The 19,368-nt window shown below is 33.2% G+C and overlaps 2 protein-coding genes across 4 annotated transcripts; one reads left to right on the forward strand and one right to left on the reverse strand.

Moving 5' to 3' along the window:
* Positions 1 to 5,108: 5,108 nt before the first annotated feature.
* LOC108692055 (splicing factor 1) lies at positions 5,109 to 11,935 on the reverse strand. Its single transcript, XM_018200159.1, has 9 exons — positions 11,537 to 11,935; positions 9,889 to 10,044; positions 9,238 to 9,313; positions 7,395 to 7,547; positions 7,195 to 7,301; positions 6,942 to 7,108; positions 6,403 to 6,561; positions 6,049 to 6,323; positions 5,109 to 5,953 (listed from the first exon to the last, which is right to left on the reverse strand). The coding sequence occupies exons 1-9, from the start codon at positions 11,742 to 11,744 to the stop codon at positions 5,398 to 5,400; spliced, it is 1,857 nt and encodes a 618-aa protein (XP_018055648.1). The 5' UTR covers positions 11,745 to 11,935; the 3' UTR covers positions 5,109 to 5,397.
* A 2,814-nt stretch (positions 11,936 to 14,749) lies between these two features.
* On the forward strand, positions 14,750 to 19,089 carry LOC108692102 (WD repeat-containing protein 48). Of its 3 annotated transcripts, none has more exons than XR_001931951.1 (12): positions 14,750 to 15,272; positions 15,758 to 15,974; positions 16,134 to 16,346; positions 16,435 to 16,730; positions 16,816 to 17,001; positions 17,075 to 17,392; positions 17,477 to 17,579; positions 17,649 to 17,817; positions 17,887 to 18,078; positions 18,148 to 18,394; positions 18,475 to 18,591; positions 18,669 to 18,748. XR_001931951.1 is itself a non-coding variant. In XM_018200244.1 (11 exons), exons 1-11 carry the CDS (start codon positions 15,225 to 15,227, stop codon positions 18,807 to 18,809), a joined length of 2,130 nt encoding a protein of 709 aa, XP_018055733.1. In that variant the 5' UTR covers positions 14,750 to 15,224; the 3' UTR covers positions 18,810 to 19,089. The 3 variants fall into 3 exon arrangements, 1 of the variants encoding a protein (XP_018055733.1); XR_001931952.1 differs by having other exon boundaries at positions 18,674 to 18,700; XM_018200244.1 differs by lacking the exon at positions 18,475 to 18,591 and having other exon boundaries at positions 18,669 to 19,089.
* Positions 19,090 to 19,368: the final 279 nt, after the last annotated feature.

Here is a 19,368-nt window from a genome sequence, read left to right on the forward strand (position 1 = left end):
ATATATATATAAAATATATGAACAAATGTTTTTATCTATGTTACAATTCTTCAACATCGATAGATTCGATTTCGGAAGCGACGTTCGGAAATGGAACGAAGTAAAAAAAGAAGTGTAGGATCACGTTATATATATTGTGCTCTTACAGAATTCGTGCGCAATAAGTCATTTATGACTTGATGTCATTTATATGATATTTTTAATGAAATTTTAGAGTTTATTACTCGCAGTAAATTAATAGTAACTAGGTAAAATTAAATATTCCGTTCATGAATATAATTTTTGCTCAGCGTACATCAACGATATATTCAACTCGTATAATTTTCTTAATGATCAGAATTCTTCAATGAAGCAAGATTATATATAAAAAATATATAATGAACTGATCACTTAAAGTCACAATATAATTACATTGTTCCTAGTTTCTCGTCTATCTTCATCTTTTTCTATGACTTCCTATTAGGACATAATGCCTCTTTCAACTTTTATCAGGGGAGCCTATCTCCCATCTTGGACGTGTTCACGAATGTAACGTGGCGCTTCTATTCTTAATCACTCAGAATCAAAATTAAAATCGATCATGTGACGTGAATTGAATATTGCTAGCTTTGATCAGTGGGATAGTAAGTACCTAAGTGTTACTGAACGACGAATAAATCCTTTGAAAGGATAAATACGTATACATATGTATTAGTTGTAAATCTGACTGATAACGTAAATACAACATATTTTGATCCTTTGTAATTTTTTAAATTTTTGATTATGTTGTAAATTATGTTGAAGATGGCTCAAGTCTAGTCCGAAATGTTCAACTTATATTTTATTTATTAATTAAAAATGTGATTTGTTAATTTGCGTACTATTGCTCCTTTATTGCGTGACTCCTATAATTCATTTTTTATTGCATATTTATTAATCTATATATACTAATTATATCATTAATAGTAGTGTACTAATCTTACGTCTTCAAGGCGCTGAAGTTTATTGAAAAAGTATACTAAAATATTCATGAAAAGTTGGACTGAATTCAATCAAGATCGAGGTGTTAATCTCTCTGCAAATTGAGCAGGATAGATTGCATGTATTACATTTATATGTCTTATTGCTTGAATATTATCAATATGTTTAAGTTGCGATGCACTCATATATTTCTGAATTATATGCATGAAAATATAATATTTTAATATATAAATACAAATATTTTAAATATACACAGTGTGACAAATATGTTCCCGGACATGAACCACACTCAGCAACCAGTGGCGACATCTGTGCGTTCAAACATGCATTTTAAAGGTTGAACATTTCCCTATCATCTGTCAAAGTTTCATTCATTTTAGTTGACATGTAACGAAGATATGACAGTTCATGTTAAACAAGATTTTGGTCGAGGTAGAAATTTTAATATGGAACAAAGAGCAATGATTAAATTTAACGCAAAACTTGGTAAAAGTGCATCAGAAACATTCCGATTGATGCAACAAGTTTACGGCAGTCATTGTCTAGGTCATACAACTGTTTTTGAGTGGCATAAGCGTTTTTTGGAAGGCAGAGAGACCCTTGAAGATAACAAAAAATCAAGACGGCCAATTTTGGTTCGAACACCTGAAATCGAAAAAGTACGTGATTTTGTTGCAAACGATCGCAATGCATCACTAAAAATGATGGAGGAGGTTAAATATCAATAGAGAAACGATTCGAACCATATTATATGAAGATTTGGATAAAACGAAGGTTTGTGCGAAGTTTGTTCCACATACATTAAGAAGTGTGTGGAATGAGAATCAATCATTCCAGAAACATCGTTGCAGCCGCAGAAAATAATCCAAACTTCCTAAAATCAATTGTTACGGGTGATGAAACATGGTGCTGATCCAGAAACTAAGCATCAAAGTGCGGAATGGAAATCAAAAAATTCACCACAAGCAAAAAAAGTACGAAAAATTCCATCAAAAATCAAGACAATGCTCATCACATTCTTTGATAGCAAAGGTATTATCCACAAAGAGTTTGTTCCAACTGACAATTACTGGTGCATATTATCTCGAAGTTTTAAAGCAATTGATGGGCAGAATTCGTCGTATTCGCCTCAAATATCGTGATCCAGAAGATCTTTGTTGCATAATAATGCACTGAGTCACACTTCATTGATTGTTCGTCAATTTTTTACTCGAAATCGTGTCTCTGTGTTAAACTATTCACCGTATTCACCTGATTTGGCCCTCTGCGACTTCTCATTATTCCCAAAATTGAAATTGAAATTGAAAGGACGCTTTTTTGATGACATTTCGACTATTCAATCAGCTTCTACACAGGCACTAGAGGCAATTCCGCAAACTGAGCTAGAACATGCATTTGAATCGCTGTATTGAATAACAAGTGTATTGAAGCCAGAGGAGAATATTTTGAATAAAACCAAAAAATATGCATATTTGTTGTTTTAATTATGATTTTCAGGCCCTGTCCGGCAACATATTTGTCGCACTGTGTAGATATTTTTTTAGATAATATATTGGGTTGTTCGGAAAGTTTGTGCCGCAAAAGATTTAAATTTAATAAATGAAATTAAAAATTTAAATTTCTGCGTTTCAATTTTCCTTCAAAATCGGCACGAACTTTCCGGACAACCCAATACTTCATAGTTTATCTTGCTTCTTATTAGTACAGTTGTTAATGTGATACTGTGCCTAAATAACATTCCCTGATAGCATCGTGTCTGACAAACTGTCACTACGATGTTACTTCTTAGCTTGTGATGTCTGTGTAGACAGAATTTGTTTAGTAATTATGTACTGTGCGTATTAAAAAGTTCTAAAAACTCTCTTCTTTTATAATGCATGCCTAAAAGAAATAACATGCTTTATTGTATTGTATATGCATGTCTATAATTAAATAAAATGCTCATTTTATGTTCTCATTCTAATTTTATCTTTTAAAATGTAATAGGGACATGATATGAGACAAAATAGAAGGCTTTAGCTTTGATGCTGTATAAAATGATAGAGAAGCATGCTTACACGTGTTTACGAGAAGTTTTTTCTGATATTCCATACATACGAACTTTACAATTGATGCTTCAAAAGATACCTTTAGCCCTGGATTTGAACTCTTTGATTTTGTGATTTGAAGAACATTGTCTCGAAAAATATTAAATAAAGGCTGCGTTCCAAGCTCTTAACTCTTGCAATATGCACGAGCATTTGTTCTTATTTAACATTTGATAAACAAGAATGAAATGATTCCTCAAGCGTTGTGAGCGTTAAATGGAACGCAGTCAAAGTATGCATACTAATGAGATTTCAATTCAATTAAATGTTACATATGATCGAAAGGATACCATATGTAGCTTTGAAGATTGGGGCAATAAGCGTATTAATAAATTTGTAGATCACGTATTGGTTTTTATGCTGCGTGGATTAAACACGGACTGGGGAAGCTTATCTCTTTTGCGCCAAAATGACAAACGTACAATTAATATGCATTAAAGAACACGTGCATACACGAAGCAGGCTTCCATATCGTAGCGACTGTCTGGGATTTTCAAATGTTTCTGCAATGAAGCAGTTACTACTTCAGGCAGAAATGGAGCGCCATTTAGAAGGAAAAATACAAGATAAGTAATATCTACTTATAAATGTAGTAATATGTAGTATATGACAGTAGTATACACAAATATCTTACGAAATGAATATTTAATTTGCAGCTCCAATTTATTATTTAGATTAAAATCGGAAATTACGAAATTGCTCATTTATTTAATTCTTCACATCTAATAAAGTGTTATAGAACAGTTTATTGACAAAAGATCTAGCAAGTTTGCAACACAAGCTTTAGGAAACGGTAGCGAGCTATATGCTATTGAAACTTTCGCAGATTAAAATGTAAATAGTAATATCATAATTGTAATAGAAGTATACACATGTATATCATTTTTAATGAAAATATTGAGAATAAAATTATTTTATTTAAAACAGATATAGTAATAATGGAAGATAATAGCATGATTCGAATAGATAAAAATGATATTGCAACATCGGAAACTATTAATTTTTGTAATGATCTGTTCGATATACTCAGTAAATGGTACTTCGACTAGTGATAATGAATTATCACGATGTGAAATAACTACGAATAGTGCACACCATGCATTTTGGTGAACACAAAAAACATACTAAAAAGTATGTTATAGATATAGACAAGACTACGTGAAAAATTGTTAAAACAACTAACCCTACATTAAAAAATTGGCTCTTAATCGTTAAAGGTTTCGAAAAACTGTGGGAGATATTGAAATGTAAGTATGATTTTATGAGTCTAAAAGCGCATTATTGTAATAGAAAATTATTGTAATAGAAATTATTGTAATAGAAAACTTTTTCGGTCAAGTAAAGAACCATGCTATTAGAAATGCAAAGTCAACACCTTGGCAATTTGAAGACTCATAACTTAACTTTATTAGTGAGCAACATGAAGTCTATTAGATAAATTGCGAAGTCGATGAAAAATATTTAGAATCTGAATCTGAATCTGAATTTCAAATTGTCGAAATGTATAATATTAGCGAAAATAATGATAATAATGAATCGCTTGAAATGGAACAAGTAGATGCTCGCAACGATTCATTTTTATTAGATCATGGCGATAACATTGTTAGCGCTATTAAAAAACGGTTTAACAATTGTGAAGAACAATGTTTGCAATAGTAGCCTTAGAAATAACAACTGTTTAATTTGTATGAAAGCAAGTTATATGTAGAATATTGAAATTATTACAGATGCGAAGCCATCAACGTAATATTTTCAAAGTTACTATACATTTTGAGAATTGGACAATAAACGTGGATTGAGTGTGTAGAGCACCGTGCCAACATGTTTATGACGATGATTCGGATAATTGTTGTTAAAATATTAGTATGGTGGTGCAATAAACAAAATTTCTTAATGCGTAATATGAATGATTATAGTAATGTTTATTTATATTATACAAATATTAATCAAATAAAGAAAGCGCACGAAACATACAAAGCTAATAAATGTAAAATGAAAACTTTGGTAAACGAATATAAATTATCTGTGATAGAAAGAATGAATAATTAAGTGAGCGAGAGAGAGAGAGAGAGAGAGAGAGAGAGAGGGAGAGAGAGGGAGATTCGCATTTATATGCATTTGAGTAGCCCGCCCCACATCACATGATCCTTTTTAATTCATCTTCAAGTAAGACTAAAGATAGAAGCGCTGAAAAATCATGACCATTTTTTTCAAAATAGGAGATAGGTTCCCCCTAGCTTCTACCCTCTATCTTCCATTTTTTTCGTTTTCTTCTTCAAATTTTTTTTCTATCTCAATGATATCGTCTCGTTATTATATAGATCGGAAGTCATTCATTACAGGATTAGGACTAACTGGTAGGCGGAGGCGGCGGAGGTGGTTGCGCCAGTAATGTTGGCAGCGTATTCAGGTCAATTCCAGGTGGCGCAGGAGTCTGTTGTTGAGGCGGAGGTGGGACAGGCGCAGCTGGTGGCCAGCCGCCCATTTGTTGTGGTTGCCAGCCACCGGGGAATCCCGGAGGCGGTGCCGTGCCAGGTGGTGGCGGCCGCATCGGTCCCTGTTGACCCTGCTGCCACGGCGGTATGCCCATCCCGGGCGGAGGAATCTGTGTAGGCGGCATTTGGCCCGGTGGTGGTGGTTGATTATTACCTGTCATCCATGGCATTAACGGCGGAATGTTGGGCTGCGCAGTGGAGCCGGGCGGCGGTGGTGGCGGCTGCATCACACCTGGCGGTGGCGGCATGCTCACTGGTGGTTGCCATTGCATGTTCATGTTGTTCATTCCTTCGCTACCTTGGCTCCACGGTGGAGGTGCCATGCCTGGTGGAGGCATCATTGGGCCGCTCTGCATCATTTGCGGCGGAGGATGAGCCGGAGCTGCCATTAACGCGCGAGGTGGCTGTTGTCTGAAAAAGACAAACGATCATCGTATTCAACTTAGTTTAGTGAAAAAGAGTGTTGTAATAATGAAAGATAATTAAGAAAGGAAAAAAAATTGTACCTGTCAAAAAGTCCAGGATAATTTGGATTGGGAGTCTGTCTATTTTGTCCCGTCTTTGATCTATCCGGTGGCGGGCCTTCTCCCAATTCCGCCATAAGCGACATGTACTCCTCATCTATTTTGGCCTTATCTCCAGCTTGACCCATTCCTCCCATTCCAGCGGCTGCTGGACCTCCCTGACCGGGTCTCTTTGATCTACAATCTCGAGCAATATGTCCTGCACCACCACAACTTGAACATACTATATTGTTTGTCACATTTGGTTTATCGGGACACTAAAATTTCATCAATAATTTATTAGTTACAAAAATAAAAAAGATTCTTTCAATAAAATATTGCATGATTTTCACAAACCAGCCAAGATTTGTGATCTGAAGCCCCACAATTGGTACAACGTGGTCCATCGTTCTCGCGTAATGTTCCATTTAACAAAGCTAATTCGCGTAATTGATTACGTCGCAAGTCGTTTTGACCCTCCGGCACTTCTACACCTTGCCGAATAATTTCGTGAATCTGTATATATAAATGCATTTAATTATATTAGTTATTTTATCTATCTTACTATTATATTTTAATATATCATATTCAACAATACTCTTTCTATATTCGTTACAGAAATTTTCTGTATCTTTCATGCTTGTATAATTTATATCCGATATCCGGTACCGGATATCGGATATTTACAGATATTCAATATATTTCTAAAAAATATATCAGTGATAAAAGTTTTTAAATATTCGTTACCATTATACATGTCGTTTCAATATCAGTTTCGACCAAATATGTTGCCAGAAATCAGATATCCGACAATCCTTTCCGGATATCCGGTGCATCCCTAGTTTCTAATTATAAGAAATAGAAGCTTACATAAAAATTAAAACGATAATACATACTCGTTCTACAGCTTTCTTCACAGCATCTAAATTGTTTGCGGTAATGTACGCATGCAATGGTTCGTCTTCGCCTGGCAAAGGCTGTCCATCTTTTCGACCAACTTTTCCTTCTTTCACAGAACCCTTCCCACGAATTATAATCTTTGCACCAGTTTCCTTTTCCATAGCTAAATTTTAAAACAATAAATAGAAATTGAGATAATTACTAATTTTGTAAGTTTATAGAAATCCTTTTGCATCTTGTTATGCCTACATTTTAAAGTATTTCCACGCGGTCCAATAAGTAAACCAACGAAATTTATATCAGGATGCTCTTCCTGAGGAATCATTACTTTATCATGAACTCGTATTATTGGTGGCCTGGAAAAAAAAATTAATATGAGTATTATGAAATAAACAAATAAATATGTTATTTGCATTGAAGGAAATGATATATCCATCCGTATGACTTACTTATAATCTGGTGGTGGTTTAAACTCTGGATTGATTTTAAGTATCTTCTGAATCAGATTATGACGTTCTTCTTCTAATTTACGTCTTGTACGATATTCTCTCGTGTTCAACCGTTTACCATCGCTACTGTAAATAGGCTCTGGAGATGGGGATCTGAAAAATAAAAAGAATAATACCATATCAAGATATAAATTTTTATCAAGATGGTACTAGCGTACAAGCAACCTGACCCTACTATGACTGTATGAATATATAAGTGGGGAAGAACCGTTGATTTAAAATACTTAGAGACTTATGCATATAGATCTTGATTTAAAAAACTGATAAATAAGCTACTGTTATATAATTTTTCTTTTAATACGGATTGTTTTTTTTGTAAATGTAATACTATCTGATAAATTTAATTCATTAATAAATTATGAAATTTATACTTCAAATTCATCTATCAAAAAGAATATTTTGTATTGAAAATTTTGTCTGCAGTATTAGGACAATATACAACTCTTACAAGAAAAATTTATAACATTCAATAATTTTGAAAACAAATTTCAATAACAGTAATATACGATCTCAATAAGTATTATAATAGTAAAATATATCCAACTGTAAGATATATCCAATTGTAGATGTGTACTATAAGGAAATCATTGCATGATTGTATCAGTTTGCTTATGTAATCGGTTGTATTTTCAGAAATTACAAAAGAACTGTATATTATAGAATTTTCCAACAGTATCAAGGTATCAAAATAATGAATAGAAAAATTGTCGCTGCCGAATATAGCATAGCTATATATTTAGTATTCTATAGTAGGCAACCACTGGAAGACTGCGCGTTTGTGCACGGCAGATATCGGTATGATGTCAGCTGCTAAGATAGATCCTGTGATTATTAGAAATAATTTTTTAGATTAGTTATTAATGCAATTGATATGTCTTACTATGGTATTAACGGAAACACAATGACATAAAAATAATGGTTCCAGCTAAAATCGGAAAAGTTAAACCTATTGGAATAAATTAATTTATTAGAAAAAGTATATGCATTTATTATTTAAGACCTGTACCTGAAAGTAACGTTAAATTCTTTGTTACAATTATTACGAATTTCAGAATGAGAATAAACCGATATTTTCCTGAAATCTGCTCATTAAGGTTGTAATTAGCAATAAATATTGACAAGTCGATTACAATCTTCCTATTAGCATCAAGATTATAATAATTTTAAAATATGCCGTGCAAATCACGGCAGCCTGAATAGAGGGACAGAATTTCACTCAAGATGACCCATACATAAAGCGATAAATTCATAAACATCAAATATTGAAATATCTAATTGCTAATATTGCATAATTTTTATTGATTATTAGAAAAAGATTACGATAGGTCACCTCAGAGTTACTCTATGTGTGCAAAAATGTATCTATATAAGATATATGAACTAGAATACCCACTGTTCTCTTTAAACACTGCTACTAATATAGTTCATTATACGAATCTATTAAAAACTATTGTTTTATTATATTTTACTTAATTCTCAGAAATTAGTTATTATACTTAATTCTCAGAAAAAAAAAAATTAAAAAATATTTAACTTAATAGCTGTAGCAGTGTTTAATAAAAATGAAATATTAAAAAAGATTGATTAGGGCAAACCAATACTATCAAAATTCATCTTCTGTGTTGCATGGGGGCTCTAATCAAGCCCAACGTTTTCAAATCGGTATTCCCACACTAATTGAACCTGAGCCACAGAGATATCTTTTAGGGCTCCTGTATTACGGGCTGCTGTATGTTCAGTAGATATGTAATATTCATTTTTGGTATGTAAGTTTCTTTCAAACCTTTCCTCAGGGTTAAGCGGGATGCCAAGATCTCCAGTGCGTAGCTTCCTGCTGATTTCCTCAATCTGCAGCTGAACTGTAAACCAACGGGTTAGAGGGGGCGGAAACCCCAACAGTTAGATATTGCCAATTTGCCGTATACATTCTATAAAATAAGCCGTATACATTCTATAAAATAATGTCTCAGAAAAGTAATAATGTATTGCACATATATTTGAATCTTGAATATTTCCAAAGTCAAAAGCTTGAGATGCTTTATGTGACTTATTCAATACTAGTTATTTGAAAAAACTGTAAGATATACAATTTTTGCTATATTATTATGTATCTAAATAATATGTAATATAGTTAATAGAATTTCATGATATTGAAAATGCATCGACGGTCAGATTTTAGTTATTCAGCAAAATTGGCAATCCCTCTTGCCAAATTTGATGATTTTATACATTTCTCAAGAAATCTGATGCTTACCTCCACAAATTTTGAATTATTATTGATATATATACTTACATCATAGCCATCTACTCTTATAAATTAGGTTTCAGAAACTTATGTACAGAAGCGAAATATTTGAAATGGTTCCCTAGCCATACGTATTAGCATACTAAAGAAGATATATATCGTAAATGTGTATAAAAGAGAGAAACTTACAGAGATAAGCCCTCTCCTGATCAGGAGTCAGATTTGTCGGTAGTACTGTCGGCATTCCTGGTATAAATGTTTTGTCATGTTCGCTACCACTCCATCTAGTCTTTTTCCTCTTCTTACGTTCTCCATCTTTAGATTCTTTATCCTGTTTACCATCGCCTGCAAAAAATCCCATTATTAAATCATGAATTTATAAATTTTTATAACATATACATAAACAAAACATATACATAAATATATCAAGATATAGAAATATTTCTTGTTTTTTACAAGAATTGTAATTATGATAAATTAATTCTGATCAGTATTCATTCTGAAATTTCCTTAACTGATATTGATAGATTCAGTTTTAAATTAATATATTTTTAATTAATTTTAAATTAATATATTTTTGAGTAAAATTAATATAATTATATAATTATATAATTAAATAATTTTTTTCATTTTAAAGGTAAAAATCCAAAAAATAAGATTATGTAACTTAAAATTATGTAAAGTTATGAAAAATATTTGTTATAAGCAATTTTTTATAATATAGTTTTTTATAATATAGTATAATATATAGTTTCACAATATAGTTATATAATTTTTATAATATAGTTTTATAATATAATTAAAAGAATGTCTAGATTTATTAGACCCACATATATCAATTATGATTAATATTACTCTCTCTTTTGCTAGTATCAAAACAGATGATTTCTTGCATATTTGCATGAATTAAATTCTTCATTAGCATTATGGCATTTTCTGCTTTCTGTGAGAGAAAAGCCAATCTATAATCTGTACTCTTTGCTTCCTGTTTTTTGCTTTTTAGATATCACTTTTTATTTTTTATCTTCTTTCTTTCTTTCTATCGCCAGAAATTAATCAATAAATTTAGGAAAAAATAAAAAAACTGTTAGAAATAATTATGTATCAGGTTTGACTTTGTTTTGATTCACATAACTGAATAGATATGTGCAAACAGCGAATTTGCAATGTTTCTAATGAAATTTGCTCCGATCTTCCCTTTTTCCAGTAGCCTCCAGCAAGCTCACAGACGAGGATAGATTTGTGATTGTATTATTCAGATAAGTTGTGTTTTTGTGTAAAAAGATTAGTGTAAGAATATTAATATTGTTTTTCAATAATACACACTTATTAGATTACTTATTAGATTCAACATTTGTCGCTGTCAGAAATACATATTTTTGACCAGATGTTCAGCTACTCAATTATATTGTAATTGTACACATAGCTGTTAGTAATTTGCAATATAATTATTAAAATTAAATTGTTTCTCAAATTAGGAGTCTATTCAGTCACTCTTAACGATTATATTGTTATAGCTTGTGTCATTGCGCAACTTTTTTTATTATATACAAAATCTACAACGGCAATGTAATGATATCGTTACAGTTGTTACAAATTACAGAATAAGCCCCTAACTTTACAGTTATCATTATTTATGTAGTTCGAAATTAATTATCAATATCACGAATAAGTTGACACACTGCATAAGAATTCGAATAATTTTTACAAGAAACATAACAAGAAATTTGATTGAAAATAAAACGATCATAGAGGGAAGAAATGGAGAAGACAAAATATAGGAAGCATACATGTAGATTAGATTGGAGAGAAAGGAAAGTGGAGTAGAGACGCTCACCTTCTGCTTCCCGTTTGCGGTTCTGCGTTACGGCGCTCGGTGTGTTCATGTTCGTCTGAGTGCCGTTCGCGATTGCAGCACTCACCGCAGCCGCGGCAGCCGCCGCGGCAACTGCCGCTGCCGAAGTTGCATTCTGTTGCTGTTGCTGCTGAGCGTTCTGCAGGTAGCTTGGATTTAGCAGCGACGTGAAATTACGCGATTGATTCATAGCAGCCTGGCGTAGTGACGCCGTGCCAGGCGTTGCGCTCGCGCTCGTAATCGCAACACCAACACCGTTGATCCGTTGACGGTAGTTGACGCCCAACAACGATAGGCAATAGGCGTAGCGACGGCAGGTTTAGACACAGAGAAAATGGCGAAACTACTCCAACTTACGAAGACACCGTTAACACACCTCCATGCTTCATCCCGACGTATCGCGACCGGATGTTAGCCGCGTATCGCCCTCCGGGAATGTTAAGCAACGGATGCGCTCGTTGGTGCACTCACCCTGACGTGCCAATCACGATGTCGGGCGCGAGGAATGACGCGACCGAACGGACCAATCACTTTGCGCCTGATATCGAGGAAACGATTGCTGACATAGCTGTGATCAAAGACTCGCTACAAATGCTTTGAAGAGTTTAATTTTAACCAATTAAAAGAAAGAATTTTACTACTGACTGATCAATTAAAAAACGCTTCAAAGAGTTTGCAACATCGCGTTGATCATATCCATTAGCTACGTTCAGCGGACTTAATAGTTGAATGAGCTCTTTGCTATTGATGTATTCTTTCAGATCTAAAATGCTGATTGGGTGATCTAAAAGAATACACCAATAACTCAACTGTTGAGTTCGCTGAATGCAGCCATATTGGGTGTATTCAGTACTATAATCGCTCATTAAGCGCTTGTATCTGATTAGCATATTCTATTAGATCTAAAAATATACAACAATTAGATATAAGAATTCACTGAGCGCTTAGTGAGCGTACTGGCTACATTGTAGTACTGACTACACCCATTGCTATATATTTTGAAATGAGGTGAAAATTTATCAGGTATTGATAAATAAAATTACAAATATTTGACTGAATTTGTTCTGAATATAAAAATTAATATAAAAATTAAGGCTAGTATTTATAGTTGATTTTTAGATTTGAGATTATCTTAAGTACAGCCTTAAGATGTCATAAACCAATCAGAGGGTTGTATATATTAGCATCTTAAAATAATGGTCACGTTCAGCAGATTCAGAATCGATTGTTCTTAGAGATGTTAAAAAACGGTATGAAGAAAAATATCAAATAAAAAACTAGTTTTTTACTGTAAAAAATATTTTTGACCAAATTACATAAAATTCATGAAAAACCTTAGCATTTATGTTAAATATGTAGAAGAAGAAATAGAGTTCATTTTTCTTATTATTTCGATACTTTTTAATATTTTTGTTTTTATAATTTTATATTGAGGCGAAAATATGTATTATTGGCTATTGCAATTCTTGATGAAATGATAATAAGTTTGTATGCGTTGCTTGCACTCTTTGCATTCAGCATCTGTGCCTTCTCTAATTTCAACACTCGAATATATTTTTCTAATAATATCACTTTAAGTGCAAAAATTTTGAGAGATTTCAAGTAATGCGAACAGATTTAAATGATCTAAAAAAAATATTCGAGTAAAAACCGTCAAAGTAAAAGGAAAAAAAATCATTAATTTCGAGTTTTTTACTCTAAAATTCTAGTATTTTTCCATCATTTACATCTCTAATTGTTCCACCTTTTGATAAATTTAATCTTGTTAAGAGAGATTACCCAATCACATGCGCGGATTACTAGATTTACTTCATTGATAAAATTTATCAATCGGCCCTCAATTGTTGGAAAGTAGATTCGTAAGCGCTCGTTATTATTAAATGATCTTCATATATATATATGTCCTCATAATATTATTATGATTATTAAAAATAACAATATTTAATGTTACTGCAATATTGTATGAACATTGAAAGGTATCATAATAATATTTATTTTAATTTGTAAAACTGTTAAAGCTTTCTATAAAAGCCATTTAAGAAGAAATTGACCAATCACAATCGAATGTGAGAAGAATAATCGAATATGATTGGCTGCGTTCAGCAGAAGAAGCAACTTTGCGACTGTTATAAAATTCTCGAATATAATTGGTTTATTTAGATTTAATGAGAAACTAAGGGCAAGACCAATCACATTAAAGAATTTTACAACAGTTGCAAATCTACTTTTTCTGCTGAACGCCGCCATTGATCAATTTCTTACGACTTAAGACTTTATGGTAATGAACTTATTGAAAGCCTATTACTCCAGTTCGGTATAAGAGTACGTTTAAAGATTGAAAATTATTTTAGCCATAACCATCCATTAATATTTTAGGAATATTATTTTGATTTTATATAATTTTAATGAAATATTATTAAAACGTTACATTTAATAATATTAATAATAACGTTACATTTAATATTCTAAGAATACGCCTGAAATATTACTATTAATATATTAATATTAATATTGTGCGTTTAAGGAAGATGCATAGAAAAGATACATATTTCTTTAAAATTTTTTATCATTTTGAATCTGACAATTAATGAGCAAAATATTCTTGAGGAGCTTTCCAACAAGCTATTAAACAACTTGTTGGGAAGTATTCATTTCATCTTTATTTAACATTAGCGAACAACAAGGACATAATAATTTATTATTATATCATCTATGCATGTTTCTTGTTGGAAAGCTTCTTTAATTAACTTATCAAGTAATACCTGAAATCGTAATATTTTTTTACTTTGATAATAGAAATAAATTGTTAATTTTTTTATTATCAAACATTTAATTGAATAAAGAACTTTGGTCGGAGTCATTTTAAATAGAATATTTCGAAAAAATTCTTCCAATATGTTCTCATATAGAATTGAATATTTCTACGTCACTTCAATAAACTTTGATTAAACGCTATTTCAGCATTCGACCAATTGTAACCAAGAGTTTCAAAACAGCAACCTGCGTCTTTGCGAATATCTTCGTCTACGATTGGCCGATTTACTAACCTGGCCGAATCACGTATTTCTGAGCATCGTCAACAAGACACGACGAATGAGCTGACTTGAATGGTGCGATCATTCTTTGGAACCTCGTGATGTAACGCTACGTGCGTACATACATACATACCGAAGCATATTGACGCCGGCGGCACGAATCACACGATACGGAACGGGAGTAGGCAATGAAATAGATAGCAACCAGCGGTGATCGCTACGAGCGTGGTGCGTTTACGGTTGTCATGAACAGAGTTTCACGCTCGTAAATGTCATTTGAGGAAATCGCGGCGGTCGTTTCTTCTCGGTCATGTACCGCTACTGTGAGGTCTGTCGCTTGTCTCGCACGCTGTGTCGTCGACGAATAATGCAATGAGTACGACGATAATGCCATGCGACATTCGACGGTAAAATCGGCGATACGAGCAACAGCCACGACGATGATGATGATGTCGATAATGCCGCGAGTGCGGAGTAACGGTTGTGTGCAACGTGGAACTGCTGTCGCAGCTTGAATCGTGCAACATACGCTGTTCACATCGCTTTCACGTCTGAACTTCTACGTGTTTTCCTTCTCCCTTCAGCGTGATCGGGACGTCGACGTCGAGACACCGGACAAAGCGGTCCCAGGCGCAATGGCAGCTCACAAAACGGGCGGGCAGACCGCCCGTAAGAAAGTTCAGGTATAATTCACTGATAGATACCAACAGATTCGCGAGGAACTTGTCGATTCCCTTGACTGATGCCTCACGAAACTTATGCCTTATTTTAGTCATATGATAATACATTGTACAATAAGATAATTGTTTTCTGTCCTAAGAATCACGCTTATAAATGCTAAAAAAAGTTTATTTCTTTGGTACTAATTAAAGTTTAATTGCATTGAGTTTTCCTCTCTCTTGGGAGAGAGAAAACTAAATTCATATAATAATATTATGTACCAGATTTGAGGTATATTACAACATTTGATTTCATTGGATGCTTTCCATTTAGAGACAAGTCGACACAAGTATTATTTCATTTGTGTCACTGAATATCAAGAAAGATAGAAAGATGCTAAATGGAAAGCATCCATGAAAATTAATAATGATGACTTTCATTGAGTTTTCACAAGTTGTCAATGTTATGAGAAGGATTATATTAATTTTAAATCATTTTTCATGTAAAGGTGTCTATGGTTATAAGAGACGAAGTAGAGAAGCAGCATAGGGCTGGTGTTAATTCCTTACAGTATGATCCAGCTCTGCACAGGCTATATTCTGCTGGTAGAGACAGTATCATAAGGATATGGAATTGTAGAAATATGAAGGAACCATATATCCAATCTATGGAACATCATACTGATTGGGTTAATGATATAGTGTTATGTTGTAGTGGCAAAAATCGTAAGTGCACACTCATAGAATATTTTTATTTGACTTAATTTTTATGATATTTTAAGAGAAAATTGTATCATCTGTATTAAATATAACACAATATCTTTCTTTGATTTCCAATTTCTGTATCGATCTTGATATGATAATTATCTTATCAATTCTGTGTAGTTATATCTGCAAGTTCTGACACTACTGTCAAGGTATGGAATGCACATAAAGGTTTTTGTATGTCCACCTTGCGCACGCACAAGGATTATGTTAAAGCATTAGCATATGCCAAAGATAGAGAGCAAGTTGCTAGCGCGGGTCTAGACAAGTCAATATTTCTATGGGATGTTAATACATTAACTGCTCTTACTGCGAGTAATAATACAGTCACAAGTATGTAATTCATGCATTTTGATTATATATATATATATGTATTTTATATGTAATTAAATATCCTTAAAACACATGTATATCTTGTCAGCTTCATCCCTGAGTGGAAACAGAGACTCTATATACAGTCTTGCCATGAATCAGATTGGCACAGTTATCGTGAGTGGTAGCACGGAGAAAGTTCTTCGAGTGTGGGATCCACGATTTTGTACCAAACTTATGAAACTTCGTGGTCACACGGATAATATTAAAGCATTAGTCTTAAACAGGGACGGTACACAGTGTTTATCAGCGAGTTCTGATGGTACTATTAAATTGTGGTCGCTTGGCCAACAGAGATGTGTGCAAACATTTAGAGTTCATAAAGAAGGAGTCTGGGCGTTATTGGTAACTACATGCACAATTACATATACAAATTCATTATGTTAATAATTACTATACAGATTATTACGTTAAATCTGATGTCTTTTAGGCAACGGATAATTTTAGTCATGTAATATCTGGAGGCAGGGATAAGAGGGTAGTAATGACAGAATTAAGCTTTGCAGAAAGATATACAGTCATTTGCGAAGAAAAGGCACCTATACTCAAAATGGCTATGACACCGGATCAATCTAGTATTTGGGTAGCCACCAGCGAATCAACTATAAATAATTGGGTAAAAGTTTCATAACTTAACGAATTTGCATGAAAAAAAGACAAATTATAAAGAATATTTTTTGTTATTTCAGCCAATAAGCCAAAAAGATTGGCAAGAATTAGGAATAGGAGATTATTGTGATTCCGCGAGTAATGTAGCGGGCAATATTTTAAGGAATACTGAACCTACACAGAAAATATTGGGTGGTCCTGCCATAAGACATTATCACATATTAAATGATAAAAGACATGTTTTGACAAAGGATACAGAAGAGAATATTGCACTATATGATGTATTAAAGGCATGTAAAATAGAAGATTTAGGCAGAGTTGATTTCGAGCAGGAATGTAAAAAGAGAAACAAAATGGTATATGTTCCAAACTGGTTTAACGTCGATCTCAAAACAGGGGTATGTCTCAAAACAGGAGATTTTGTTTGATAAATCAATGTTTCCAAAAGCTAAATCAGTTCTAAACTTTTTTTATCATTGCAGATGTTAACTATACATTTAGGACAAGACGAAAATGATTGCTTTTCTGCATGGGTTTCCGCCAAAGAAACTGGTTTAGCAGAGAATGATGCTGTAGATCAGAAAGGTGATTAGCTGTTTCATTAGTAATATTTATGACATGATTCGGGAAATTTAACATTCCTTCTATTTTTAGTAAATTATGGAAACCTTTTGCTGCAAGCATTACTCGAACACTGGTGGAGACCATTACACGCTGATGACGAGAATGAGGGTAATGGTAATGATGGAAATGGTCCTTTACAACACACGAGAGGAGGAAATCCATACTTCTCAGTTCCTAGTCATACACCTGTCATCTTTAGGTATGTAAAGAGTATTGTACGGGAAGCAATGTTTCATTAACAAAATAATAATGTTATGCTGCTTTTCAGTGAAGTGGGAGGTAGAACTATCTACCGATTATTGGTTCGAGATGCTGCAGGAGAAACTGAGGGTGTCCTATTAAACGAAACCGTACCACCATGGGTAGTGAATATCGTTGTGGACAAGAATCTTCCTCAGTTTATTAAAATACCTTTTTATCTTCTTCCACACGCTTCTTCAGGTGTAAAAAGTTTGAAGAAGTATGCATTTTAATTTAACTCTCCAAATCACACAATGACAAATAAATAATTTTTTATATTATCTTTAAGGGATCGTTTAATAGCCAATGATTTTATACAAGTACGTAAAGTGGCCGAACATGTTTACGATAAAGTACTCGGTGCAGGAAGCGATTCAGGTTCAGTGGCTGGCGGTGGAAATACAGTTTCCAGCGGATCTCCGGCAGGCGATAGGACGAATACGGACTCTAATGCTGATAATTCTTCATTGGCTGAAGAAAAAGTCGAACTCCTATGTAACGATCAAGTCTTGGATCCTTCAATGGATTTGAGAACAGTATGTATTATCCTGAGTAAAAACTAAACTTTTATAATCATTGAGAGAATATTTTTTTCATGTGTTTCTCTGTTTCTCAGGTTAGACATTTCATTTGGAAAAGTTCGGCGGATTTAACACTTCATTATCGTCCTGTTAAATAGTTAGGATTAACATTACATCATGAATCTTTACAGTGTGCCTGGTTTTATACCATGGTAAAGTATGCTATACATATATTTTAACTTTTTTTTTCATTAATTTAAAAAAAAATTCAAGATTAAACTCATTTCAGAATAGTGGAAAATACATAGGCTACTTGCAGAATATGGTACCTTGTGCCACATTCTTAGGAAATGATCACCTGGATTTGACGAACGTTTCGTGTGATGTTGAGGCAGGAGTGAAAGAAAGCGAGGCGTATTTGGAGTATTAGGACATAATGTAAAATTTTAAGGCAATAATGTGTGGAAGTATTAATGTAAATTGCTCACTTTTATACACTTGCATCCTGCGGCCAAATTCACACAATAGAGCATTACTCTCGATTAATCTGCTTGAGAATATCATGCTTTTTGTACCTGGATGTAGAGTTTAAAGTCTTGTTGTCAGCCATATATCGTCTTCCCACTTTAAAGATATCATTAAAAACGTATGACACAACTATAAAAAAAAAAAAAACAGCACAACTACAGAAAAAGGGGATAGACTGCATGGCCGAGAAAATTGTTGTTTCGTTAAGTCTAATGGATCCAGGTGATCCTCATAAATGCTTCTCAAAACAATTTCCTCTATTAATTCTATTTTAGCTGTGTATTTCAAATCAGTACATAGAATCGTCTTCTTTTAGTATTATAATAAAAGTATTGAATATTTATTGAGGGTACAAGAAATTATACGTTTTGTTATATGCATGCATGCAAAATGTGTATTCCACACCTGCCTTGTTATATTAGAGAGCGAAAAGAAGAAATATATACATATATATATATATA

This window comes from Atta colombica, unplaced genomic scaffold (genome assembly GCF_001594045.1).
Source record: "Atta colombica isolate Treedump-2 unplaced genomic scaffold, Acol1.0 scaffold58, whole genome shotgun sequence".
Lineage (NCBI taxonomy): Eukaryota > Metazoa > Arthropoda > Insecta > Hymenoptera > Formicidae > Atta > Atta colombica.